At 42.0% G+C, this 27173-nt stretch overlaps 2 protein-coding genes across 6 annotated transcripts; one reads left to right on the top strand and one right to left on the bottom strand.

Moving 5' to 3' along the window:
- Positions 1-117: 117 nt before the first annotated feature.
- On the top strand, positions 118-8961 carry LOC107223115 (fatty-acid amide hydrolase 2). Of its 2 annotated transcripts, none has more exons than XM_015662704.2 (10): positions 118-417; positions 5061-5232; positions 5343-5562; positions 5676-5893; positions 5968-6079; positions 6166-6467; positions 6753-6854; positions 6924-7091; positions 7219-7401; positions 7862-8961. In XM_015662704.2, exons 2-10 carry the CDS (start codon positions 5062-5064, stop codon positions 7961-7963), a joined length of 1578 nt encoding a protein of 525 aa, XP_015518190.2. In that variant the 5' UTR covers positions 118-417; position 5061; the 3' UTR covers positions 7964-8961. The 2 variants fall into 2 exon arrangements, with proteins under 2 accessions (XP_015518190.2, XP_046587069.1); XM_046731113.1 differs by lacking the exon at positions 118-417 and adding an exon at positions 4309-4516.
- LOC107223114 (myosin heavy chain 95F) lies at positions 8838-26313 on the bottom strand. Of its 4 annotated transcripts, XM_046742253.1 has the most exons (21): positions 26201-26275; positions 25155-25339; positions 17213-17403; positions 16909-16982; positions 16692-16821; positions 16465-16629; positions 15959-16371; positions 15337-15596; positions 15108-15265; positions 14853-15017; positions 14554-14777; positions 13888-14079; positions 13584-13808; positions 13298-13505; positions 12978-13219; positions 12590-12901; positions 12367-12506; positions 12138-12185; positions 11463-11583; positions 11047-11380; positions 8838-10415 (listed from the first exon to the last, which is right to left on the bottom strand). In XM_046742253.1, exons 3-21 carry the CDS (start codon positions 17391-17393, stop codon positions 10264-10266), a joined length of 3744 nt encoding a protein of 1247 aa, XP_046598209.1. In that variant the 5' UTR covers positions 17394-17403; positions 25155-25339; positions 26201-26275; the 3' UTR covers positions 8838-10263. The 4 variants fall into 4 exon arrangements, with proteins under 4 accessions (XP_046598209.1, XP_015518185.2, XP_015518188.2 ...); XM_015662699.2 differs by lacking the exon at positions 25155-25339 and having other exon boundaries at positions 26201-26313; XM_015662702.2 differs by lacking the exons at positions 25155-25339; positions 26201-26275 and adding an exon at positions 18797-18948.
- Positions 26314-27173: the final 860 nt, after the last annotated feature.

Raw genomic sequence — 27173 nt, forward strand, 5'->3', positions numbered from 1 at the left:
TATCTCTTTTTTTTGCATTGCAACGCGTAGCTGCTGCGCGACGACTGATAATGCGACGAGTGTGTGTTGGCCGAGTAAAACGCTCTTGATATCAATGCCATTTAATCGGTCATTAAGTCAGTCACTGGCCAGCGCGACGTACCATGCGGTTTCCTCTGAAGCCCAAACATCGAGTTCTAAGCCATTCGTCCAGTGAACAGAGAGTGCTCCGGGTCTTCGGGCCATCCGCGAACCTCAGTTAACGTTCTTACCTCCAAGAGCGAACTACTGCGAGGTCCTCGACAACTTACTTCCAAAGTACCTAAAATAAACCGACGTCGCGAGGAAGTTCCTGGCCGGTCACTCTTATCTGCGATCGCATAGCACTTTGTCAACAATTAGAGGCCCCTGCGATATCTCAACGACTAGTGTATCAAAGTAAGTCGACCGCACTACTTCCAGTTTTTCCTCCATGGCTTAGCCACGTCTGTTAAACGAAGCGCAACGAAATAAGTTTACTACATTTATAAACACGGTATTACATCCTCGTTCACGAAGATTATAGAAACCGAAAGTTTTCACGTGGTTGCAACTTTTCTTAAAATCAATATTCGCCGTTCAAATGTCGCATATTCTTTCGAGCGGTTTAATACCGAACGTAACGCAATACTCGCATGGATTTCCAAGTCTTGTATCACCATGTACTTCGGCGTCGTGGACAGTGATCTGTGGAAATTTTGCTTGCGAAGCACTTAAACGCACGCCGGAGATTTGTTTGCTTTTAAGTATATAATGAAAAGAACCTTGTGCATATATGCAACGTCTGAGTAGAGTAGTAAGAAATGTTGATTTTGCAATGCTAAATTTTGTCGAGTGGAAGTTGCTGTACGATACTTGACAAAATTTGATCATTATCGCACAAATGCACATACGTTATTAAAAATTTCGAGTATCTTCCGTGTGAAATTTCGCACGTTCTTAGCGCAGAACCATAAATTTTTTTCATTCAATTTTCAGTCCGTACGCGTTCGTGCAAAATTTATACCAAACCGTGTAAAGGTCACGCGAGTTTTTTTAGTCGGAGTAAAATTCGTATAAATTTACACGATTTCAAGTAAAACTTGTACGAGCCCGCGTGGGCTTCGAATTACACGAAATCCGCATGACATTTTCCAACGGTATAATACGTACGATACAAAACTTGCTTATAGCGTCGTCACACCGTTCACGAGATTGGCCTAGAGGCTGCTGTTTCTATTTTAGAAGCTTTGATTTTCCAAACAAATTTGTTTTTCAAATATCTCTTAATTACACATGCATATATATGTATCAATACAGGTATATTATTCGTACGCGATTATGCGGAAAATAACTGTGCAACGATTATACCGGGATTCTCATATTCATGCGGCCAACCGCGTCGAGATGTGGGACACGGAAAACAAGCATTGATGAAACAACAAGTCTCAATGTCAAGTAAATCTTTGAAGGCAACTTGCGATATCTTTCTCGCACTAGCCTCTGTAAAAACTGTTAATTAATATCTGTAACGTAGTGTTATCGTCGCGAGACGGTGAAGAACGTCGTCGAATCTTGACCGAGTTCCCGACAATCTTTCAGTGTCATATAACGTGGCCAACGCTATAATGTTAAACATTACACAGATGAACTTACAGTTTTTTACACATTTACTTGGAATAAAAAAGAAAGTAGAGATGATTATCGGGTCGAGAAGGTTCTCTGATACCGATGCTTCCAATTTACATGCGTTGTGCAGTTTTTTGGCCCGTAATGAATTTGCTACACTTGTTCTCGACAGTTAAGTATAACGTAACATGCAAATTAAATAAGAGGATCGGCGAATTGGCAAGTAAGCAAGTATGCATATTACACGAGTAAACTCTGATGATCGCCAACTGAAAAATAATTCGAGACGAATTTTATCGCGCACCCGAATCATTCGTTGACTTGCTATTAAAGAATGCAGGAAAAAAGTTGACCACCTAGTCGAATGTCGCTGAAAGGTTGAAACGGTTGTCGATACTTCTTTACACGTTGCTATCAAAGGCAGTCGAATCACCGTGAGGAAAGAAAAAATAAAAAAAATGTCCGCTTCTGTACGAGGTGTCAGCGACACGCAACGAATACGTAATCCGCCTTTGCAAACCACCGTAAAACTCATTCCCTTTCATTCCATTCCATTCTCCGCAAGGCACTACAAACGCGAGTAATTTTAGCAAATTGGATTCCTAATATGGGTTGCAGTTTGTACAGCGGACTCGAGATGCATTCGGTTTTACTGCTGCATAAACCGTCGGTGTTTGCGCTAGTCGGACGATTTAATGGGCAGCTCACCGCAAGGTGAAGAAAAAAAAATCAACATTGCACAAAGATTGTTAGAGAATACGTTACACATACTAATACACCTAAGTTCCCAGGAGAAATATTAGATTTCTCAATTTCACGTTGAAGGCTAGAATTCGCTAGCAGTACTCGAATCGTTTGACGATATTTAACAATGGTCAACAATTTTTCAAGGTTAAAAATCTGACCTCACGTTTGAATCGTCGTTCAAATGTTTAACAACTCGCGATTCTCGTGACGATGCCGAACTGGTACGATAACATTTCCTCATTTCGGTCACGCGAGTGTATTCATTGCAAGAATACCATTCGGGCAGGTGCGTAAGTTTGTTGAAATGAAAAATTCGCTGGACAGTTTTCTCAGTATAACCGAGCCATGATAATTTATGGCAATTTCAAACGATCCTCGCAATGCTGTGCGTGCGGATCTGTTTGTCAACAGAATGCAATCTCATGTTACGTCAGTGGTCGTGAAGTAACTAACTACGCGTAATTTTCTACAGGCATTTATCGGATAGTATTACTTTCGTGTTATACAAAATTATTGATAACTTGTCATTTATTATCGCACAGAATGCTCGCTCATATCCGCGTAAAACTAATGTTTTGTAATTAATCGTTCAAATCTTTCTATACAGACCTCTGGTCTTCGTAACGAACTCGGACATTGTTGACAATGAATCAAATTGAGCACTTCCCACGTCGTGATATGAAAATATTATAGACAAAAGTTCAAGGCATACACCTACTGCTTATTTATCGTGGCTACGATCGCATCTCATTTACATCGTTCGGCTACTTTTCATGAGAGCATATTCCGCGTATATACAACAGAGTCAGAAAATTGTCCGATCTAATTCAGCTGGCCATGTAAAATGTCAGTTGAAACGACAAAGATCTGAAGCGAAAGAAGCATATTAAGCAACGGATGCGAACGCAAGGTTTTATTGAAAATCAACGCAATCTAGGCGGAAGAGTATAAATTATTCTTCTACGAAGCTTCTCCTCGAGCTTTAAAATCGCAATACAATATGTGAGCTAAAGATTTCCGATAGAAATTGTTGAACAATATTTTCAAGTACTGCGAAGTTGTTTTGAATCCAAAGAAAAGTGAATCGTCTCATCAAATCCAAGATTCGTACTTCTTATAATTAATTTTCTGTGTTATAACGATAAGTAAAACACAATATCCCGGCGGTTTCTTTGTACAATTAATTGGCTAGTCTAGACGGTCGAATTGGATGAAATGCTGATTACTAACAAACAGCATATTTCTGAGTCACGAGCCGAGCTCGGAGAATCCTCAGAGAATGCGATCAACGCAGCTGCGATATCAAGAAGCTCTAGATCTGAATCTAGGTATCTAGGTTAGCTCGTTCTTAGGAGTCTGACTGTGAGGTGAGCTGTGGGCGACTACGCATACGGATAGACCCTGGTATCAGAAAATTGGTCACGGCGTATTGCAAAAGGTAATTCGAGCCTTCGGTGTCGCTGGAAACGGTTGGAAAGAAAAAAAATCAAACAAATAAATAAAAAAGGAACAAAAAAAAAAAGAAAATAAAATCAATTTGCGATAAAGCCAAGAATCAAAACCCCGCTTGAAATTCCTATTGTAACGTCTTTAACGAGGCAAACGCTCTCGGTAATGCTAAGTAAGCGTTTGTTTAGCAACCTCCCACTCAAGACGAATTTAACTATCGCCTAACGTTTTCAGGGCAGCGCAACTTGTTTTCGGTTATAAACTTGAACTACATACGCGTACAAGGGCCCTTATGATCTACGGCAATGAGAAAGAATTTATCTTCAATCCGCTAAGTTGAACCAATTTATTTTTTCCTCCCCCCGCTCGTTTGTAATGTGCAGCGTATTTTTTATTTCCTTTCTCGGCTTGCGCACGACACTTATTCGCGACTGTGAGTTGAGTAAGTGCTGACATCAGTTATCCATTTGCACGCAATGCATCGCGTTATTAAAAATAGTGTCGCTGATGCGCTTTCAAAAATTATGTCAAGCTGAAGAAATTATTGAGTATATTAGTATAAAAATCGTCACGACACTTTGTAAATAATTAGTTCTTGTACCGAAGTTGTTCAATATACGTTCGTAGGTTGTATAAGTTTTGATTGAGAAACGAAAACAAAAACATACACAGCATTTGCATGGTCAGAAGTTAAGTAAGTGAAAAAGGTTTGAAGATCTTCAAGCTTAGATGAACGTCGTTACAAATGTAGTTTTAATTTATTCAACTCATCCAGTATTAAATTCGACGGTCGTAATTAACATGTGTTTCATAAAAACCGGCTACTTGACCTTCAAAATTGCTTGGTCATGAAGTGAACTTCGAGTGGTTGAATAACATTCATTTGAAATTCGATCGAACGTTATAAGTAGTAAATCCATAGGTCAAAGTTCAGATTGACTTATCTAAACAATATTGCATGTGCAAATAAACTGTAATAACTATGAATCAAACAAAATATGGTTGATAGCTTACTATCTTTACCATTTATGACGTACAGGACGGGCAAAAAATCTGCCGGAAGTGTCGGTTTAGTTTGCAAAGTGCCGCAGAGACTGAATGAAAACAATTAAGTATCGAGACAAGAACGAGCAAGCTGAATAGATTGTAATACCGATTAATTTATGCACCGCCCCGTGACCTTTGATTTATACCGTTCATTGGCAAACACGAATTACCGATTCATCAACGTTTTGCAGGATGGAGTTGGTCATTCGATTATTTACCTTTCTGTCGAATATACTCTACCACATCTTGCGTCCATTCTTTTGGTACGCGAATCGTCATCCAGGGTCGAAAATATCGGCGGCAAAAGATCCGATCCTAAAACTAAGCGCTGTGGCAATAGCCGAGAAAATAAGACAACGGGAGGTAAGTCGGAAATCAAATATTTCTAAATCCGCGGAGACGACCAAGCGTAGACCAAATACTCGAAGCCCGTCAAATATTGGTAAAACGAAATAGGGCCGAATAAATTTCAGCTCTCAAGCGAGGCTGTGATATCGGCGTACATAGCGCGGATCAGGGAGGTGAATCCCTTGCTCAACGCGGTGGTCGAGGATCGTTTCGAGTCGGCTATACGCGAGGCAAAATTATGCGACGAAAAATTGGCTACCGGAGAGGTGACCGCCAAGCAATTGGAGGCCGAGCAGCCTCTCTACGGCGTTCCGGTGACGGTGAAAGAAAGCTGCGCGGTGAAAGGTATAAGTCTTACGATTTGCATGCAAAGGCAGACTTGGGTCGATTCTAGGCCCGATAATAATTTCGCAACATGGTTAAGGGTCCGATAAGACGAAATAGAACCTCTTTATCAGGTCTCAGTCATACCGGATTCAGCCTTGCCAGATCCGGCGTCAAAGCAAACTACGACAGTGAGCCTGTCGTGAGGTTGAAAATCGCCGGTGCTATTCCTCTCTGCGTGACAAACACACCGGAATTGTGCCTAGGATTTGAGACCCAAAACAACGTTTTTGGCACCACGAACAATCCCTACGACACTCGGCGCACAGCCGGCGGATCATCGGGCGGCGAGGTGAGTCCATTGCAACCAAGAAGAATCACCTTTTTTGATGATCAATGCCACTCAACAACCAGTCCTTCTTTCAGGCCGCGCTTCTAACCTCCGCAGCCTCCGTAATTGGGATCGGATCAGACATCGCTGGGTCGATTCGACTACCGGCTCACCTGAACGGAGTCTTCGGGCACAAGCCAACGCCTGGTAAAATACCTGCGAACTATTCATTCGTCGGTGTTAAGTCAATTTTACTGATTGGTACTCGCGACTGTGCCGCTCTTCTTTTCCAGGAGCCATTTCGATCGAGGGCCACTTTCCTTACGTCGACGACGCCGAATTCTGCCGCTACTTGGTCATCGGACCAATGACAAGGTACGCCGAGGACTTGGCATTGGCTGTCAGAGTGATGGCTGACAGGAATTGCACGGCAGCCCTTCGCCTCGATTCTCCGGTCGACGTAAAGTCCGTTAAGGTTCGGTACATGGAGGAGGTCGAAGCCTCGTTCGGCCTGGTCCCCGTCCACGAGGACGTCAAACGGACCATCAAACAGGCTGCTGAATACCTCCGAGTCGCGGGTGCGGATGTCGAAAAGGTCCGTTGATTCGGCATTCAGCTGAATACAGTCTGAGAGTAAACAACACTGTTCACTGTCTGGAAAAAAAACTTGGCCAAGTTAGTAGCAAAGGTTCTACGGTACGACGCATATCGGACCTTTCACTACCAGCAAAAAATATAATTCTCGAGTCCAGGTTCAAGGCGATCAAGTGGAATATTACGTACCATGTTAATTTCCTGACTTAATTCAGAGTCCGGCCTTGAGAAATTTCTCATTTGATTCGGACGGTCTTAACCGTTTGTTTACCAATCGTTGTTTAAGGTGAACATCGGGCAGCTGAAGGACTCTCTTGAACTTGGCCTGGTGCTGTTCTTCGGTATGCACAAAATGCCGCAGATCCTGTTGAATCCGGACGATCCGAAGGTGAGAATTACGCTTCTCGAGGTTTTAACTCCGACGTCACTAACCGTTTTTTCACATGTTCTCCAACAGCACGAGAGCAACACCCTGTCAGAAGCTGGAAAAGCGATCTTTGGACTATCGAGACACACGAAATCGGCGATATTTTTCAAGTTCATGAAAGACGTGAAGGTGTTGGTCCCGCGTTCAAGGCGGCCGTCGTTCAGGATGGAAGCGCAAAAACTTCAGCGGACATTCATGGTAACGATTTTCGTCAATTCATCGTGTTCTGACCATTTACTGTCTGTTCTTCCGCGTAAATGAATGCTAGAACAAGAAAGAAAAACAAATAATAATAAATTGCGTTCACCTGCCTCTGCTCTCCAAGGACCTTCTCGGTGACGACGGAGTCTTCCTCTTCCCAACCTTCGTGACCTCCGCACCATTTCACGGTCAGCTTAGTCTGCAGCTCGCTGGCACGCTGTACTGCATTATTTGCAACGTCCTTGGACTTCCGTCGACACACGTACCGATGGGATTAGACAGCGAAGGTCTGCCAGTCGGGCTACAGGTAAGAATTTCCACTTAAACACGTGCGCTTCGTTAATTAATCATTATTACATCAGATCCACGGAGTGTATGATGTCATCTTTGAGCATGGGGCTCTTTTCAAACCCGGCAAAAAAAAAAAACAAAAGGTTGCTCCTGTCGTTCTGACATCATGCAGGAATAAATTCCCCACGTTTTCGACTTCAAAAACGTAAAGTTGAGGGTCGTCGAACCGATACGTTATTCTACAGAGTAATCAAATCTGAGCCGGTTCACTGCTTATGAATATCTTTGTGAAAACAAAACGGTATAAATAGTACTCCGAAGTAAAAATATATTTTCAAGACTACTGTTGGGCGTGGAAATTTTCATTTAAAACAAAAATATAAAAACACTGGGTGTTGATGAAGGTGGCTCTTGGATCATTATTTCGTACCTTCTATCACTTGTTAGTCTAATGGGTTTTTCGATCGTCTTTACAGGTGATAGCAGCCCCAATGCAGGACAGATTATGCCTAGCTGTAGCAAAGGAACTGGAGAAAGGCTTCGGCGGATGGATACCACCGTCTGTAGTCACAGCCTAGTGGTACTTACAATTAACGGAACACGACGAACATACGTTGACACGCGACATACGCGGTGTGTAATTATCGGACCGTGTTCACTTCCGCGTCCCGCTTCGGCGGAATTTTCTAGCGAGATACGAGCGTAATTTACATGAAAAGTGTCACTTCTACCGTGCTTGACGATATTTCATTACACTTCACGATCGAGAACATGCGGATTACTCCGATTGCATAATCGCGTTGAATTTCTACCATCCTCACTTTGGAACCGCAATTTCAAACTTCACCGTACTGACAATTATTCTTAGTAAGTATGTTTTACATTTTGAGAAATATCCGCGAGCACAGGACTTGTGAATATTTGAAAATGTTTGTTTAGCCTGAATCTGAGAAGGTGAAATTTACACAGATTAGCTTTATATTACGATGACAGGGTATGTTTTTTAAGACGTTTCTCATTCAAACGAACGATGAAAAACTTTAATTGGCCTTATTTTGCACAGTGATTAGAGATTAAATAAAATTATAGTGATATATTAAGTCTTTGCACTACGATGAATAAATGATAATATTATTGTTAAATAAATTATAATATGAAAATTTATCATAAAAAATCAAAAATACGTACCTTTGACATGTCGTATTATACAAGTCGGTAGATAGGAATCGATATTATTTTGCCGGGATAAATTTATTTAAGACATAGTATATATATACATATATATATATATATATATATATATATACTATTATTACTACTCTCAAACTCGAGTAGTAGTGATAATAATAATATTAATAATAATAATAATAATAATAATTTTTAAACAAGACTTAGAATGACGCGTAAATTATAAATACCTAATATTTAGAATGTTGTTTTTTCAATAACCCAAATTATTTTTATAAATAATAGTTGAATCAACGAGAGCTTCGAGGCGCTCATCATTTGGACGATCATTCACTGATTTTGTTTGCGACAAACAGGAACGAAATAAAAGAAAAAAAAAGCAATTAAAGTTAACCGAACGTATCTCAATTTATATGTATATATTTATTATAATACATGGTATTAGACCGGCTCAAAAAAAAACAATTTTTTTTCTCGGTCCGCGTTCCTCATTAAACTGTTTATGATGAACAACAAATCCCCTGCAAATTTCAGCTTGATCGGAGAAGATTTAGAGGTCCCGCTATCGACTTTTCGTTCTTACATTGAAATAACACGTAAAAAGAGGTTTACGTTAACTCACGGTCGATTTCGCGTGAAAATATAGACGTGAATGAAAAATATCAAGAGAACTTTTTTGTGCGTGATAATATTTAGTACAAATAAGGTCTCTTGATATTTTTCATTCACGTCTATATTTTCACGCGAAATCGACCGTGAGTTAACGTAAGCATTTTTTTACGCGTTATTTCAATGTAAAAACGAAAAATCGATAGCGGGACCTCTAAATCTTCTCCGATCAAGCTGAAATTTGCAGGGGATTTGTTGTTCATCATAAACAGTTTAATGAGAAAGGCGGACCGGTCTAATATGGTATGTATGCAAGTAAATACTGATTATTTTCATCGGCGTTTTCTCAATCAGTTTTAATATACGCCAATGGCAAGGCACGTCTTGAACGATTCATGTATATTGTATATATATATTATTCATTATCACTTAAATTACTGCTATCATCATGATTTATTTTATTGCCCTTGATATTATCGTCGTCTGTAATGAACATCATCGAAAGAGCAGAGTTGAGTCTACGGAATTAATACTGTACCATTTCGCATCTTGCTTGCTATTAAATTAGCATGATATTATGGCAAACATGTTTGTATTTTGCGTAAACGATCTTTAATATTTTTACCATTCCACGTAATTTCAAACCACACCTAAGCTGGCAATATTTACGATAAACGAAGAGAATAAAATAAAAGTGAAAATCCGGAAGCATAGAAATCATTCTTACGTACATTTGTAGTGAAAAGAATTGCGAGCTTTTATCCCGTCGAAATTTATCAACCCCGTAATATCGCAATCGGATTCGTTAATCGACCGTCAAAATATTACTGTGACCTCCATTGTCAAGTTCATCTGTCTCTTTTACCAATATTCATATTGTTGATAGTTATTGTAGTGAAATACGGATACGATAAGTCTAGTACTTTGTGATAATCGCTAATCTTTACCGTCATTTCTTTCACTTGAAAAAACAGTCCATGAATTAATTATGCAACGGTCGGATTTTTTGATAATTCTTTTCATTATTTCTTTGCCTACTTCTTTCCTTTTCCGCAATAAGTTTTCATCCGTTAAATGCATTTCACTTGGTACGCTCACTCGGAATCGTGTACGGTTTTCCACCGTTTCTTTCCCACTCCTTGTTGAACTCGTGTTCGAGTATTTCAGCACCACGTTTTCGCGTCAAACCCGTTTCATCGAGACTTAATTCGCACATCTGCATATCGTCGACACCTGTGAAATTTCAAGCCCATTCATTACGCGATCTGTCGCTCAAGAATAAAAAAAAGAAAAGAATCCTTCCAGAAAAATTTACCTAAAAGTTTGCCAATTTTGTTTTATTTACGTTAGCTACTACCCTTGAGTTTCTAAATCAAAATCGAAACTCCTCCAACAAATGATCGCGAATGTGTCAAGATTTCAAGGAGAATTAGCTACTCGAAATAAAATAGTTTAGATTTAATCAGAGAATTGAGAAAACATTCCTTCAACAAAGATGCCTCTGATCGTGAGTGAAGTCATTCAATGATTCGTAGGCAAGTATCTGATACAAATCAGCAGTTTAATTAATTCACGGTACATCATATTTTCATCCGGGAGATGTTACGCAATTTTCATGGTCAATAATTCCGTGACTTGTGCACAGTCGTCATATTATCATAGTAATTTTGATCCCAGTCTTAATTGTGCTTCACAGGTAATCTGAGTTTGCAACGACTATCATTCATCACAGACGCTGTTGATAACCGGTTCTCAGTAATGTTCGTTGATACATCTTCGAGGAGCGGATCAAACGATGAATTTCTTACTCTTTTCCGGTCAAATTATCGCCTCAACTACCCATAAAATAAAAATTTCAACATACCAGCAACAAGGAGAATCGGCGGCTTGTCGGGGTGAAGTTCCATCTGCCTAGCTACGTACTGTCCATCGAAATGGGCGTACCACCATCCGCGTTTTCCGGCACTGTACGGATTTTCCGGCTGTCCAGCAGCCTGCGGCCTGACAAACGGGATGCGGAAAAATCTCTGGGAAGATTCGGTGATCGCTTGCTTCATCGGGGTCCTCGGAGCCCTCGCCGCAGCGTCCATTATTGCCTTGGGCGCTCTTTCGTTCTCGTCCATAGTCGTGCGTCTGCGATTTCTCGCCTTCCAGGCGTGGTATACCTTCAATCTGCGGTGAAACTCGTGACGGCATGCCTGCGATTTTATGGGATGGGAAATATTTTCATTCGAGATCTTTTTCTCACGTGGATCGCAGGACGATGTTGCTGATACTAACCTCGAGGAGTTCTATGTCGCACGAGGTGTTGATCGTGTCACGTAACTCGGAGTACTTCCACTTGGAGAGATCGTACTTCTTGTTGCTCATTGCTGCCTGGTGATTTCGCACGTTCTCCGATCTGCGGATGTTGTAAATTTTTTGGTAATAACTAGCAACGAAATTTTCTTACGAAATGCGCTGCGGTATAAAGTACAAATTGTTAGATTTCTGAAAACTGTTTTGTACCTTTAGAAAAAGAGACGGAAAATGAAAATTAGTTAGATTATGTTGTAAGTATAAAGTAAATGACAACGCACAGAGTTAAAAACATGTTCTAATCATTAGCAAGCAGAACTCGTTCATGATACTACCAATCGTAGATGATAATTCGAAGTAAGGCCATTTTCATCACTCCATCAACGATGTTAAAGGAAATAAGTATCTGCATTCATAATAATAGCGTGTAATTTCTCAACAAAGGAAATATGCGAGAGATGAAGTTCTGAATTTGACTAAAAAAAAAAAAAAAAAGGAGACGAGCGATAGAAGTTACGTGATAGCGTGAAACCGAGAAAATCTATAACAGAGTTACACAAAAACTACAAGAGGAAAAGTCAAATCGGATGCAACCAGCTGTTAGTGTTGTGTTAGAAGTCCATGCTATAAAATCGCTGAAAACGCTACTAAATATACCTTATAGGTTTGTTGTTGTTGATCGGAGGTCCTCGTACATCTGACCCGCTAAATGATTTCAATAAAACATCGTTAAAAACCGGAACAACCATTAACGATCAGCATTAAAAATCATTTCTTTCGATCTCCGCCACACAATTATATGGAGTCTCGTTACAAGTAGACCTCATTTTCTATTCTCGTATCGAAAATGCACCGATACATTGGCGAACGTTCGATGATGGCTTACCTTCGGATCGGCGGCGGAGAGTCTTCGACTTGGCCGTTGGACTCCTGAGCCAATCTGACCGCCAATTCATGGTCTCTTCTCTCCTGTTCAAGTTGTTCGCGGTATCGACTTTCCTCCATCATTTCTTTGTCGATTTGGGCCTGCGGCAGAGAGCGAGAGAAAATTTGGGTCTGCGTTGAGGTTCGATTTTTTAAAATTAAATTATTGTAAATTGAGAATTTACCTGAATGGCTGCAGCAGCCTTTTCGTTCTCCGCTTCCTGCCTCTTCCTGTCCTCCTCCTCGGCCTTCCTTCGAGCTTCCATCTCCGCTTTCTTTCGCCTGTTTTCGTCCTCCTCGCGCTGCTTCCTCTCCGCTTCCTCCTTTCTTCGCTTCTCCAACTCCATAGCCTCCTGAATTTTCCTAAGCTTCTCCTGTTCCTCAGCGATCTTCTGCTTCTTCACAGTCTCCTGGAGTCCCTTCATTTGCTTGTCCATGAGACTGACGAGGTTTGCGACCAGTTTGTCGATCTCCTGTTTCTTGATTTTTGTATCGCTCTATCGGGGTGGGAGGTAAACCATTTTTTAAGTCGACATGTTACTTCCGTCAACGAACCGAAGCTCTGAATCTTACCTTGATCTTCACCCTGGCAGCTTCCAGCTCAGCGTTCAATTTCTTAATATCCTTCAAGCTGCTGTCCTTTGACGACTTGAGCTGATTCGCCGTCTGCTCCATGTCAGCCAGCTGCTTGGTTATGTTCCGTATCTTAATTATTCCCTCGATTCTAGGCTGGTGTTGCTTTTTAGCGAGGTACATACGGACCGTTTTTTGAATCATAATGAGGTGTTGTTGTCGGTAAAGAATCTTATTTTTTACTGCGAATACCAATAATAAAAGGTAAAATCTGGCCGGGCACGATTCTCGTTAGTTCAATGCTCATGAGGGATACTCACACTTGATGACGGATAGGGCGCAGAACTGGACCTTTATCCACCTGGACTTGACGAGCCACTTCTTGACATTCGCGACGAGCTTCTTCAGGTTCTCGGGATCGGACTTCATCACCCTGTCAAACTCCGCGAATTTTCCCGGTTTGAAGAACACTCTCGTTATCCCGAACTTGAAGTCCTTCTGGTTCAGCTTCAAGCTGTACAACAACGCCTGGAGAGAGACGTCGTTTAATTTCTCACTGGAGAACTTGAAATGACGACAAACAAACGTCGTGGGGTTTCAACCAACCTCGCAGAAGAATCTCGGATCCAGCTTGACCAATTCCGGAGGCAGATACGTCTTGTACATACTGTAGAGTTCCTGGAAAGGTACTCTGCTTGGGTAGCCATGCTCCATGAGCTCAAGGACCGATGTCATTCCGGAACATCGTAACTGGCCGAGAATACTGTTGCCATCGAATCGGTGGTCGACCATCTCGTTATTTGGTTTAACGCAACGAACGAAATTCGTGCCCTGATAATCGATTCGCAAGGACATTGTTAACGTATTGAAATGAATTTTGTGCACGTTTCCAGCGAGGTGCAATACTCACGTTGTTCTTAAGCTTGTCCATCAGTTCGCCTAGCTGAGTCTTGAACTTACTACCGACACTGATGAAGGTTAATTTACCCTTCGGGCAAGTGTTGTTCGCAAAATTCGTCCTCAGGAACGTGTTGCTGCTCTCCTGGATCAGACCCTCCAAAGAGGCGTGAAGAGCGTCGTTATTCTTCTCGATAAATTGATTCTGAAATCGAAATTTAAAAACAATTGAAAATTTAGTGAGCTGGGTTAAATTGATAAACCTCGACAAATAAACTACAATTAACGGAAATAAAAAATTGTTCAATGTATAATGATCAAGATAGCTACTTGAAAGGAGTTTGTCAAATAAAGATGAAATCAGTTCCGGAAGCCTTGATAAAATCGACCGTTTCATCTACAGCAATAACTGTTTTATAGTCAGATGACTTCATCGGCGATTACTGTAAGAAGAACAACTGATCTCGCGAGATAAACATTACATGAAAGTTGCCAATCGTGGTTGCGAAAACGTGGGAGATGTACATATGTGATATTCACGTGGGCGACGAAACGCGATTACGTGCCGCGTGAGATTTGCCCACGTTGAAGAATTGCTTGGTCTCGATTCCACTTGTGAGTCGCTTATTTTAACGCTGAATCTAGGTCCTCGGAAAAATAAAATACCCCGCTACATTACCGTTTGATAACAAACGCCACCGGCGTAATGTCTGATCACGAATCCTTCATCGTCTCTAAGTTCCCTGTGAGCCTTGAGTCGCGAAGTACGAGGCAACGTGATCCTGAAGTGACCACTCCAAGACCTGTGAACTTCGCTCGTGAAGTGGGCGAAGCTGTGCTTCGGAAGCTTCGATTCCTCGTCGAGTAGACTGAATATTCCACCGTTCTTCGATTCGATAAGATCTGAAATGTGCAAGATGAGCATAATCGCAAAACAGATGGTGGCTAACTCATGTCAGTTCCTGACAGTGAGCTCACCTATGCAATCCTGATTGTCTACGTAGGAAATCTTTGGTACGTTGAGCGCCTCTCTGGCATAGAGATCCTGTTCGTACTTGAGAATTTTTTCGTTAAAAAATTGCTGAAGCTTCTCATTGCAGTAATTTATGCAAAATTGTTCGAAGCTGTTGACTCGGAAGTACTCTGAAAATTTGCAAAATACATTGTTCTCAACAATGAAAACGACCCATTGCTGCATCGTAGGGCTACGAAGCGTCGAATAAGAGAACTCACCAAACCCGGCAATGTCGAGTACACCAATGTAGTAGCTGGAAGCCTTGAATGGAATGCTCTTGTTTATGCGCGAGACAATGTGGTCGAATAGTTTGCTGTAAATCGCTTTAGCAAGCGCGTCGCGCCCGCTGCATGCCTCGTAGACCTTCAGTGGCACCCTTGGAAAAGTCCGCAAGGTTATTGATAAACCACCTAGACACATTAAAGAAGCAGAATCATCAATGCTCACATGATAACCGTTCCCTTGATGCCGCCGCGGCTGGTTTGCATCACTTTTGAGACCAGAGCCTGCCTCAATTCGTCAGCGTCGACGCCGAGTAGAGTGGCTGTGGTTACTACGGACTTTTCAGAGTCTGCTGTAATCCTCGAACCGCCTTTCGTATCCTCCGGATTGTCCTCGAATGTGATATTGCCGAGGTGAAGAACGGCCGCCACCATCGTGTAGATTTCCATCCGTTCAACGTCCGTCAAACCCAGTCGCGTCAAAGCCTGGTTTCAGGGAAACAATAAAAGACAGAGTAAAAGACTCAGCACCGATTGGAAATGTTGAGCGCCTCCAGGATTCCTACTTTTTCTAGAAAAAATTTCCATCCACTAAACTCGCTAGTCGTCTAAGACCTACGGAGTGACGGAAGTCGTTCGTTACCGTTGCTCTCTCCTATTTGACGAGACAAAATCCATATCCAGCGTTTTAAAACAACAAGAACATGTTAGTGGTGATGTATGATTCTCAAAGTGCCGATGAAAAGGGAACCAGTAAATCGGTGCTAGGAGACTTGCAAGCTCTTGCAAGCTCTTGCCAAATGTGAGATCGATGGCGCTGTTGATAAAATCTAAGAAAAAATGTATACCTGGTCCATTGCGGTGAATCCCTCAACGTCGTCGAGTATCGGATCCCTGAGACTGCCCTTACTGATCTGGTCCTTGCTCTTCTGAGCGTTGTTCAATTTCTTCTCCGAAGCGGAGCTGCAGAAGTACTGGCCGCAACCATTCTTCAGATATTGAAAATCGTCAGGCTTAGTGATGCCGAGTTTCGCTCTGAGGTCAGCCGGCGCTCCGGCGCACATCATGTAAAAGACGTGGTAGTTTCTCTCGTCCGAACTCTGCAGACAGACTCGTGACTTCTCTAGTAGATAGTGAGATATGTAACCACCCACGACCTGACACTTGGCGTCGAAGTGAACCTCCATGAATTTACCGAAACGAGAACTATTGTTGTTCCGCTTAGTCTTCGCGTTTCCAAACGCCTCCAACACCGGGTTTGCTGTTCATGAAGAGGATGAACAGGATTGGGTTGTAACTCTGATCGAATAAGGGTAGAAATGACTGTTTTCACGGTACGTAGCTCGCCACTCACCGTCAAGAATTTTCTGTTCAATAGGTCCCGCGGTGGAACCCCAAAGGTCACACAAATAGCGGAGCAAGTATTTGGTGGATTCAGTTTTTCCCGCTCCAGATTCACCGGACACTATGATGCTCTGAGATTGTTTCAGGACTTTCATGTCCCGAAAGGCTTTGTCAGCTGCAAACAGAGCAGGGTACCTGTGAAAACCCTTCGGGAAAATAGTCGACGATAAATCTTACCGATTGCAAAAACGTGGGGTGGAGTTTCACCCAGGGATTTTCCCTGGTAAGATCTCAATGTCTTTGTGGAGTAAAGATCTTTCATTTCGTAGTAGGGATTAACGGCGATGAGAATATTGGCGACGTAGGACTGAAACAGAGTGAATATTCGACGGTTTCAAAAAACTGTACCGAACTATTACAGAAAACTGATTGTTAAACAATATTTAAAACTCACGTATATCTTGTCCTTGAAGTATCTCGTGCGGATATTGTTCAACAGTGTTGCCTCGTTCAGATACATCAGAGCACCTAAACAACGGTCATATTAAACCACGTCGAAGTCAGTAACGTTAACGTGACGAAACATGATGGAATCAATCGTTGTACAATTTTGGAACCACTTTCATAGAGTTGGCTTTTCAAAATATGAACATGTTTTCTTTCTCATGATTTAATAACTGAATTTCAGACAATCCCAAGGCTGCGAAGTAACGATTTTCCTAAACGTGCATCGTCAATGTACTTGAATTGACACTTACAGTTGTCCTCCACGTCCGCTGTGTACTCGCCAGCCGGGTAAACCTCGTCCAAAGGACATGTCCGTTGGGGAAGCTTGGCGTCCAGAGGCTTTATCAGAGCGTCACCATCGACCATGTCGACAAATTTGCCGATGATGAAACCCTCCTGTGGGTCCCTGACCCATACCTGCTGGTTCTCCATCCCTCCCGAGCTAAAGATAGACGAATCCTTTTACAAGAGACCTTCTACGCTTTTCTAGAACAGATTCCTCGCGTGGCAAGGACACGAGGGTATCTGTCATCGCTGATGAATGATAAGAAAGGCGGTATAAAAGCGAGTCATGTGATTCTCGACATTTACGTGCGCGAGTGTTGTGTTATAATCTCCGTCTAAATATAGCCGGTGAAATTCAATGGCCATCCGTTAGATCTGGGTATTCCATTATCGGGATTGACCTGGATTTCATTGTGTATGTACCTATGTGCCTTCGACGACGCGGTTTTATACCTTCGTCTTTCCTAATCAGCGAGCTTCTCTGCTTCAGGCTGAGTTCGAAAATAACTTTACTTCGATCTATTATATCTATCGCAATATAACGCGATGAGATCGAAGCCTAATCAAGATGCTTACTTTACTGGGTATTGAGCTTATAGGCCTTGAAACCTGATTCTAAAAGCACCCTTATCTCGCCGTTTCTCGATCCCGTTTTCTCCTTGTTTGCTTACGAACCTCTTCAGGATAACTCTCTCACTAATGTCGCTATCGAACTCACAACCAGCAATTAATTATCGACGGTATCACAATTATCAGTCTATCAAAGAATGCTTAATACCGTTAATTGGCAGCAATCGATACATCGATTATAATGCAAGTCACAAGATTCTTTTCGCAAAATATCCCAACGTTACAACGTGGCGGAAAACCTATGACAAATATGCTCCGACACACGATAAAGTAATTTCCTTATATATCTGGGTTGCTGTCCTTCTTTTCCAGCTTACACTCGCAAACAAGCATACGTGCATGAAGACGGAGCGCTATAAGTACTATCGACCGAGTAAAAGTTTAGCACTAGTGCTGCTTCAACGTCGATATAACGGCACACGTCAGAGGACCGTCAGACCCTGATTTTAATATTTAAAATTTTGCCTTGTTTTTTATTTTTTATTCCTCGCAATTCTTTTGATAATTGTGCGTAATTACTTTCACTCGTTGCCGGCGAACGGATCGGATAATTGTATTTTACGGTCGCGTGACCCATCGGTTTGTCAACATAATATTACACCGTGTTTTCACTTTGTTTCTTAATGCCAATCCTCGCTCTTTACGCTTTCCTAATTTATCATCGTTACAGTAGCTGGTCTTTTCTGATTGGCGTAAACTTTGTTCTAAACTTTTTTTTTTTATCAATATTCAATTCGCTGTCACCATTAAGCGTACTACTTGGACTTTTCTTACTTAACGGTTAAGCCGTTAGAAACAATAAGACGAGAAATTATTCTCAGGTGTTAATTACAGTCTGCAAAATCGAGACTTCGAGAAATTGGTAATTTACAGTCAAATTAGGGATAGTGTTATTACGGGGGAAAAAATTGTTAGCTTACTTGACGGCCGAATTTTTCGGAGGCATTTTTTTCAACCTCCGCGTTTTAGCTCCGAAACAGGAAACTTGGAACACTCGAGTATTTGACACAATCACGACCTGCAGCAAACTGAAAAGCACTTCAAACTAGTCGACGGGCGTCGCCTTGCTACCGCAGAGTGAGAACAATTGAAGCGATATTCGGATAACGCGAGCCGCTTATCTTATTATCGCATTATCAAAGTGGCTGCTCAGCAACCGGTCGGCGGTCCCAAAGAGCCCGTAATGCTTGCAGAATGATCGTTCAATTTTTCGCAACAAAGAAAACACGATCGCGAGTCTCATTGTCCAATCCATCGGTAATGACGAATCGCTAAAGTGAGAAAAACACGAAATGGCAAATTTTTCAGGTCAAAAAACAATTCCGCGGGTATTTTGAGGCTTGATCTTTACTGGCTGTGATATCGCGCTGTTTTATTTATAATAGGGATGAAGTAATATAGAAGGCACGATGAGATTAGAAACCGCAGAGGTTTCGACGACGCTGTTTCAATATTATCTTTCATTTTTGACAAGTACTCAATGTGATTCGACAGTAATTTCGATAACACCGACCTTCAATAGGTATAATATATGATTACTTAAAAACAGATATTTATTTATAAACGAATCTCACGCTGATATTTCAGTCCCAATAAACAGCAAACGAAGTGTCCTGCAGTGAGATTACTGCGATAGATTTTAATAACGGAATATCTTAACTTTTCCCTGATCAATTCATATTCACGTAACTCGATTTAAAGACCTAGGCAGTAAATAAACCACGGCTGACATTATTCGCTGGAATTATTTCACCGTTTCATCGAATGCTTGCCAAGCTATTGCGTCAAATTATTGCCTAGACTCGTATTAGCGGTCGTTGACTGCTGCGGAACATGGATATTTCGCTTTGCCAATAAATTCGTAAAGTCAGTCGGCGATAACGTTTTAGTATTCAGCGCGATATTAATTTTATGTACGAATCTGTCTTCTTTTCTTAGAAGGAAAAATTTTTCAGTTTTACCTGCAGGTCAGATGGAATTTGCAACAAATGTTTTTTAACCAGGTACTCGCAAATTATCGAATCACTAGAATTCACGGACAAAGTGAATCTCCAACGAGTTATAAATTTCTCAACATCTCGAATACAAAGTTACGAATAGAACGCTTGACATTATCGAATTCAGGTCAGAAAATATCGCGCTGACATTTGTTGACGTTACGTAACGTACCGCACCAATGGCAATTTAATAAAAAAAAAGTGAAACTGCTAAACTGCAGAAATGGAACTTGGTAAAATGTGATTTAACAGTTCAAATATCGAGGGTTTCCACGTACACGTATAAACACGAAAAATCTTCAGTCAAAAACGGATGTTCTATACGTATTTCAGTCATGCGGATATTCAAAATGCCAGAAATATACGTATCTGGTGGTCGATGATGTAAACGGCGAACGCTGCGGTATCTTGGCGTCGGATAATGTTTTGATAAGAAGCTCCGAATGACTGCGTGTCTGGAATATTCCTTCGAATACCAGAAACAGGGAGCGTTATTCTCGTCTGCAGTTTCAAACGGGTTACTATCTGTCAAAACGAAACGTTTCGACGGAGACCGATAGATGCGACCAAGGCGGGTATAAAACCGGTTCGAAAAGAGTCCAACAGTAAATATCCACTACGTTGCTGCTTGCGACCGGCCGTTAGGGAGATTAGCTCAATTATGATTATAACGGAGCATCTAGAATGCACATGTACGCCGCTCAGGCCGGCTGAAATCGCCTCAAGAACTCGAGCTTCGCAATACCGCGTATACATATATATACATATACTATCACGTTGCAGTCAAGAAGTGGCGATAGTTTCATTTGGTAATTTCTGTACAAGTCGTAATCATCGATAAGCTAAGAGGGACTCACAAGACTCGATTCTTCGGAAAGGTTGAGTTCTATTCACGAAAGCTCCCTTAGATCCGAAGATCGATACGTCGGCGAAAGGCGTGGGCTGTTCAATATCGGAGTGACGGGCGGATATTTCCTACCGGAACGTCGATTTCCTGTGGCAGGAAATGCGGATAATGCCTACGTACGTATTGTCCTACGGTAGTGAATAGTACAATGGGTTAAAAGCGAATGGTCAGACAGGGGGCCACAGGAACTTGGGAGACACGGATGGCTGACCGCGAGTGCGTTTTTCGTGGTGTCAACAGCCAGCCGGAGGTGCTTTCGACGTTGAGTTGACCCGGGCAGTGCGAGTGGCGTGAATTACATTCGAAAGAACTTCCGTGAACGTGAACGTGAACGTGAAAAGGTCAAGAATCACGAGTCCGCGAGGGCAACGGATTCGACGGATCGAGATCGCCGCGTCTGGTAGTCGGAAAGGGTTCGTTGACCATGGCGAAAAAACGTGGGACCGAAAAGAAGGTACCGGAGGAGGAAACCACGCCGTGTGCAACGACGGCAAGAGTGCTGACTTTGGTGGACGCGGTTTATGGTCACACCTCGAGCACTTCGTCGACCCGCGGAGTAGAGAAGGAGGAGGAGAACTTATCTCGTAATCATCCTCGGTTTATTGCGACAGTAATGTCTGCCCTCGTCATTTCTACAGTTATATATAATAAAAAATATCCTGTCGCGATTGTCCGCTCGGTCACGGAGCGCCCGCACTTTTTTTTACAGTTAAACCCACGCGCGCTACGAATCGAACAGCTGATCGTGGAGCGGTCTGTTTCTCGACCATTCACTCGTCTACGTCTTGTATATACACGTGAACGGATTTTATTATCACTCCGATGACTCATGACACGCTGCGATTACGTCGTATGTTAAACGTGTTAGAAAGTGAGAAGAGACGGAATTGCCGCTGGTCGTGACCTCGGGGAAATACGTCAAATAGACGGTCACATGTGTAGGAGTAAAGATCGAATTCTGGACCTGGTTTCCACTTCACGCGTTGCAGTTTGGGACACGGAGGAGTTTTAAGGACTGTTGTAACGAGTGCAATAATTCAGGATTATAGTTTTAATGTCTTTTACCGAGTCTTTTCAAGTGCAATTACGTGGCACTCGTTTTCTTTTTACGCGGCTGGAAGCAGTCGCGGTAAAAACATTAGTTGCAAAGCATAGATCGAATCGAACGTTGTCTTAAAAATTTCGTCGAAATCCGTTGAAAATTGTCGAAGCTGGAGCGGATTCCGGGAAAAATTAATTCGTGTAGAACTTTGGTCGCTCGCTTCTCTTCGACAATTTCGTTCTATGCCTAAATCCAGTCATTAAATAACTAATGGGGTTCAGACCTTTCTAACACAGTTGCTAATGTAGTCTTAATCCCCAATTGAAAATATCGATAACCGATCGCCCGAGCAATTCCAAAGACAGTGGTACAATGTCCTGTGATAATATAGGTTGCAGGACCCGTCAGCTGTTCTCAGGACTCGAAGAGTCGAAAACCGGTTGAATAAGTGGGCAGGTTCTACTTTAGGTAGGGGCGTAGGAAGGTGCGAGGGAGCCAAACACTGACGTAAGTTCGCCGCGTTTTGATCTACAAAAATTTAATGGGAAGGGTCTTCGTGCGAGGAGCGATTGAACTTGAAAATTGACGCTGACCATCCACCACAAGCGGAGTGATCGTCGTGTGTGGGGATGGAATGAAATTGGCCTCGGCGTAATCGACCTTAACTTGGTGTAATTTTTTCATGGGCTCATGCATAGTTGCACCTACGTAACGTCGAGGGAATGACAACGAGTATTACACGACTCGGTAAAGATGGTTTAATTGCACGCACTGCGAACTCGATGAGCGCGTCTGCGCCAGGAAATAACCAAGTCGTTTTCATGCGCGGCTCTGATGTGATTGCGAAATTTTTTAAAAAAGCCTGAACGAGGTACCGTTCCATTGTTTGGAAACAGAGAAACTGTTTCTCTGGTATATATACGAGAGAGTTTCACACGAGTGAATGAGTAACAAGCTCGTGCTAATTACGCTGTTTTTTACCGTGTAAACAGACAATTAATAGGTGAGGTGAAGAAAGGTTCGCCAGTCTTATACTTGCAATACTTGCAAGATGATATTCAACGTCAAGTCGCGTTAAAAGTTGACGCGAAAATCTCTTCAACGACCAGGAGATAATTTTTTAATACTTGATATCCGGATCGCATGATCGAAGGAAATTTTCATCAGCATCGAGAGATGGAATCGGCTCGAACGCTGCTGCACCCAAGCAACCGTACTAGCTCCGGTGTAAAAAAGACAAAGAAAATTGTACAACACAACCAGCTCCAGCGGGGCAAAACTACTTTTAGTATCCGGTGGACCGACTAGTTTATACATTCAGGTAGCGTCGTTCGTGTTCCATGCAACCGTGTCCATCCATCCCTTTCACTTTCTCTGTGAGATAACAAAGGAAACGTGGCTGGAGTTGCGGGCATTGTAACCAACGCCAGATACCGTGCATCGATCGAATCAAACCCAAAGTTACGGTAAAACAAAGCTCATAGATCACAAGATTCATATATATGTCCGTAGGAAAAAATTTCCAATTCAACTTTCGCGCGGTAGAAAATAATTTGAAAAATGTATATAAAGAAATGGATTTCAGAACGACAGTTTCGGAGTGAAAATTCTCTTTCACTTCGCACTCTCTTGGGACTGCACAATCGTGTGTTCTTCTGTTTCGCGCAAATTGGCTTCCTATATGCCCTGCAGCGCAATGTCTGTCTGCACGCTAGCATATGGCGCTTGTGCAAGACAGGTGCAAAGAGAAAGACGGAAAGACAGAAGTATATGGGTAACGCGTGTTTATCCAGCTATACCTAATCGTGTAGAGATGGTCGTTGAACGGTATCGTTAGCAATGGGTTGTGCAGAAGAACGGTGCGTCCTCGCTATGACCACAAGACTTTCTACCTGATCTGGTGCTTTTCTGCAGTTTCGGGTGTCGTTAAATCGCCAGCTGTTAATACCGGGGAGGAAAAATATCGCCGATCAGATATTGAGAACGGAAAATGTCGCTTTTCCGCCACGAATTGCCCGAATTTGTTTGATAAATTTTCCACTATCAGTTCACCGTTATCACACGAAATTTTTTAGCATGCCTGTAGCATCAGGCAAACGGTGTTGAGTCAACGCGTTTGCACAGTGACGAACTACATGCTTTGCGCCTTTTATAAGCCATGCATGATGATACACGATCGGTGATAAAAAAAAAAAAGACGAAACGCACGAGGAAATGAATCGGATCTGTAACTCAGGCAACGCTTAGTTTATTGTTAGTCGGCAATAGTGGGCTCAACGATCGTTTGAAGCTTGTTTTGTCTTCAGGTGCTATAAATAATTGGAGGAAAAATTTGCTTTTCATAAATTTCTAGCGCAATGCGTACCTTTGACGTCTTTAATAAAGTTCTCCATACGCTACTTGCGTAATTGCTTTTTAATTCTCGGGTAATTAGCCGTAGTCGGTTCTTGTTTTCACTCTCTGTTACGCTCAGTGAGTTTCCCTTTAGCTACCGTATTTCGTGATCCGCAAGCGAGTCGGGAGAAATATGAAAGGCCAAATAACGGGTCAAACTACACGCTTACAGGCAAAACTACGATTCAAACAGTAATTGTGCACTTTGAGGAATTTCGTATTTTTACTACCTCAAGTAAACATCCGGTACATCCATACAGCTTAATAATGAAACATTAGCTTCTCGGTATGGAGGACCTGTCACGGTTTGCGTGATGCGTTGTACGAAAAATGAGCTGCAGGATTGTATTTCGGCTTGCCGGTAGAAAGGAAAATTCCATTTTTTTTTTAATCGAATGACGTCAAACGAGACTATGATTTTAAATGCACGAGATACTCTCGCAACATTATCATTTTCAATGCATACTGCAGTAATTGGTGCAAAGTGATCTAAATTTTCGCTCAAAATTTCTCCATCAAACAAATAAATTCTCGTTTTTTGTACTATGCAATAAAAGTAAACGCAGCCTGTGTAAAAATGTGATCCTACAATCAACGAATATTTTTACCACACATGGCGACGAGTTCCGGTCACTGAAGATCTACGGTTTGAATCGATATGCTAACGTCTACTTCCGCCCCTTTCAATTGCGAACAATGTCGAGCTATTATATAATCACCGTACTTCCTACAATATTTTCGATAAATCAATAAATTCGCTGCCAAGGCAGAGTAGTTTTGTGTTATTTTATTAATGGAAAAACCAGCACGATTTTTTAATTTTCCGACTTTCAGGTACCTACGGCAAATCATCCCCGTAGTTTCTAATTTAAATTTCGCTTTCAATTTCCGATTGAAAAGAGCTTACAGCTGCTAGTGGAGATCAACCATATACTCACGTCCTAAGTACACCTCGTTTATGACCAGGATGGCGTGTCCTTGGCGGAAGGAGTCCCCGTCGACGATCAGTTCCACAGTGCTTTTCGTTTTTCTTTCAATTATTATTCCTACACTTTTTATATTTCACTCCAGACCGGCGTCCATCCCTACGGAACAGGCTCCGCAGCAATAATTATCGCGCTGACTGAGTAAAATAATCGGTATCACAGTTTAGAATCTCACGAGTCGCGCAGATATATAAGAATTGTCGAATTGCCGAACGATTGTTAAATATTCGTACGACTCAAAATATTTTTCATTCCCGCTAGAATGTCTTTGTTCGAAACGTCGGCACGGAACGAGAATTCTATTTTGGTTAAACAATCAAATAAGTGGCTATGACGAAATGTCGCAGGTACCTCACCTCACAGTTTGCACTCCCGCAATTCATACTTCGAACGACTCGAAACGTACGCGAGCCGTAGCAAACTGTTGTAAAGGGGATTAACAGTAAGACAGCATTAGGCCGCCATGTCAATATTTACTTTCTTTGCGTGTACCTGAGAGTGTACAGGTAGAAGCAGCAGTGCTCTAATCAAAAGTACGTCATCTTACTTTCACGAATAACACAGTCCTATTCGTAGCGATTTCCTACAAAAACTGCGACAAAAACTCTTTATCACTAACACGAATATCGGTATATAAAAAATGATCAAACAATCAGGAAACTACAACCGAGCGTTGAAACCTCAGTGATATTACCGATTAATTTTCGTTATTATAATAAATCGAATAAATATGAGCGTTTCGCAGAATTTCAAAATTTTACCATCAATATTCCAGTTAATATTTCAATATTAACCAGCAGTGTCAATTGGTCGGATAGAAAGCAATTCCACGGTTAAACGTGACGTTTGGCATTTCGGGAAACGCGCTTTTTTTTAATCGAGATTGCGCAACAACCGAATTGAGATATCGGCATTCGATCAGCGATCTCACACACAGGCACACATCGACATTCGCAATCAGACAGTGGATATATTTCGTTTATTTTTTTCTTACTCACCGTGTAGATTGTACACACAACCCGGTATCACCGTATCACCTTATCACAACGAACCGCACGTACCGAGGTGTGTCACACAACTGCCGAGCACCGCTTCACACGGGTTTCCTTTCCTCGGCTACTCTCGGAAATTGTCGGCTTTGCCACGCGGCCGGTTACCTTAGATCTCCCCGGATCTCGCGCTCCGTTTTATCTAGATAACTATCTCGAACAGGTGTCACAACGCGCTGCCTTAGGAATGATACCCGGAGTTCTCCCTCCTCCTCCTCCTCCTCCCGCTGCATCTTTCTATCCCGCCGAAAAAACCTCTTTCAATTTTTCATTTTGAGTGTGAAAAGCTTGTGATAATTATTCAAAATCGTTCAAACATTTGAGAACCGTTTCTTTCCTCTAACGACATCACGAATATCATCCGTAAATTCGAATCAATATATTGTAATTCGCGTTTCTTTGCACGGTTCGAGAATTATCGTGGTGGATAACTGAAAATTTCACGCATTTTCTAACGAATGCAAAATCCGATGACTAATGTAAGTTTTACCTAAAAATCAAATTGAAATCGAACCAGCTGCTGTTACGCGATTCTACGATTCCAATTTCTGACTCAGCCGAAACGATCGACGTGAATTAATTTCAAGCATTGTAGGCGGTAATTGACTGGAGGAAAAAAAGAACGCTAAAAATGACTAGCTACAATGCCGGAATAATATGAAACCCTATTGTCTCGGCTTTAAATATGATCGCAGGGTTGGTGCAGAAATGCATACGCAAGTAATTGCATGGGACAGGTATTCGGTATGCAAAACTCACCTATACTGTACGGAGATCCTTGCTAGCTTTGTGGTTGAACCACCGAAGGTGGATGACCGAGGGTACGAAGAAGAAGAAGAAAAAGAAGAAGAAGAGGAGGAGGAAGAGGAGGAGGGGGAAGGGGGGGGGGGGAGGAGGACTTGCATCTCTGCACGATTGGTCG

Source organism: Neodiprion lecontei, chromosome 1, assembly GCF_021901455.1.
Source record: "Neodiprion lecontei isolate iyNeoLeco1 chromosome 1, iyNeoLeco1.1, whole genome shotgun sequence".
Lineage (NCBI taxonomy): Eukaryota > Metazoa > Arthropoda > Insecta > Hymenoptera > Diprionidae > Neodiprion > Neodiprion lecontei.

Coding starts and splice junctions, on each gene's coding strand:
- LOC107223115 (XM_015662704.2), top strand. CDS start 5,062: ATGGAGTTGGTCATTCGATTATTTACCTTTCTGTCGAATATACTCTAC. Junction 5,233..5,342: donor AGAAAATAAGACAACGGGAG/GTAAGTCGGAAA, acceptor AATAAATTTCAG/CTCTCAAGCGAGGCTGTGAT. Junction 7,402..7,861: donor GTCTGCCAGTCGGGCTACAG/GTAAGAATTTCC, acceptor TCGTCTTTACAG/GTGATAGCAGCCCCAATGCA.
- LOC107223114 (XM_015662702.2), bottom strand. CDS start 18,822: ATGCCTCCGAAAAATTCGGCCGTCAA. Junction 15,018..15,107: donor ACTCGACATTGCCGGGTTTG/GTGAGTTCTCTT, acceptor GCAAATTTTCAG/AGTACTTCCGAGTCAACAGC. Junction 12,902..12,977: donor CTGCCAGGGTGAAGATCAAG/GTAAGATTCAGA, acceptor CCACCCCGATAG/AGCGATACAAAAATCAAGAA.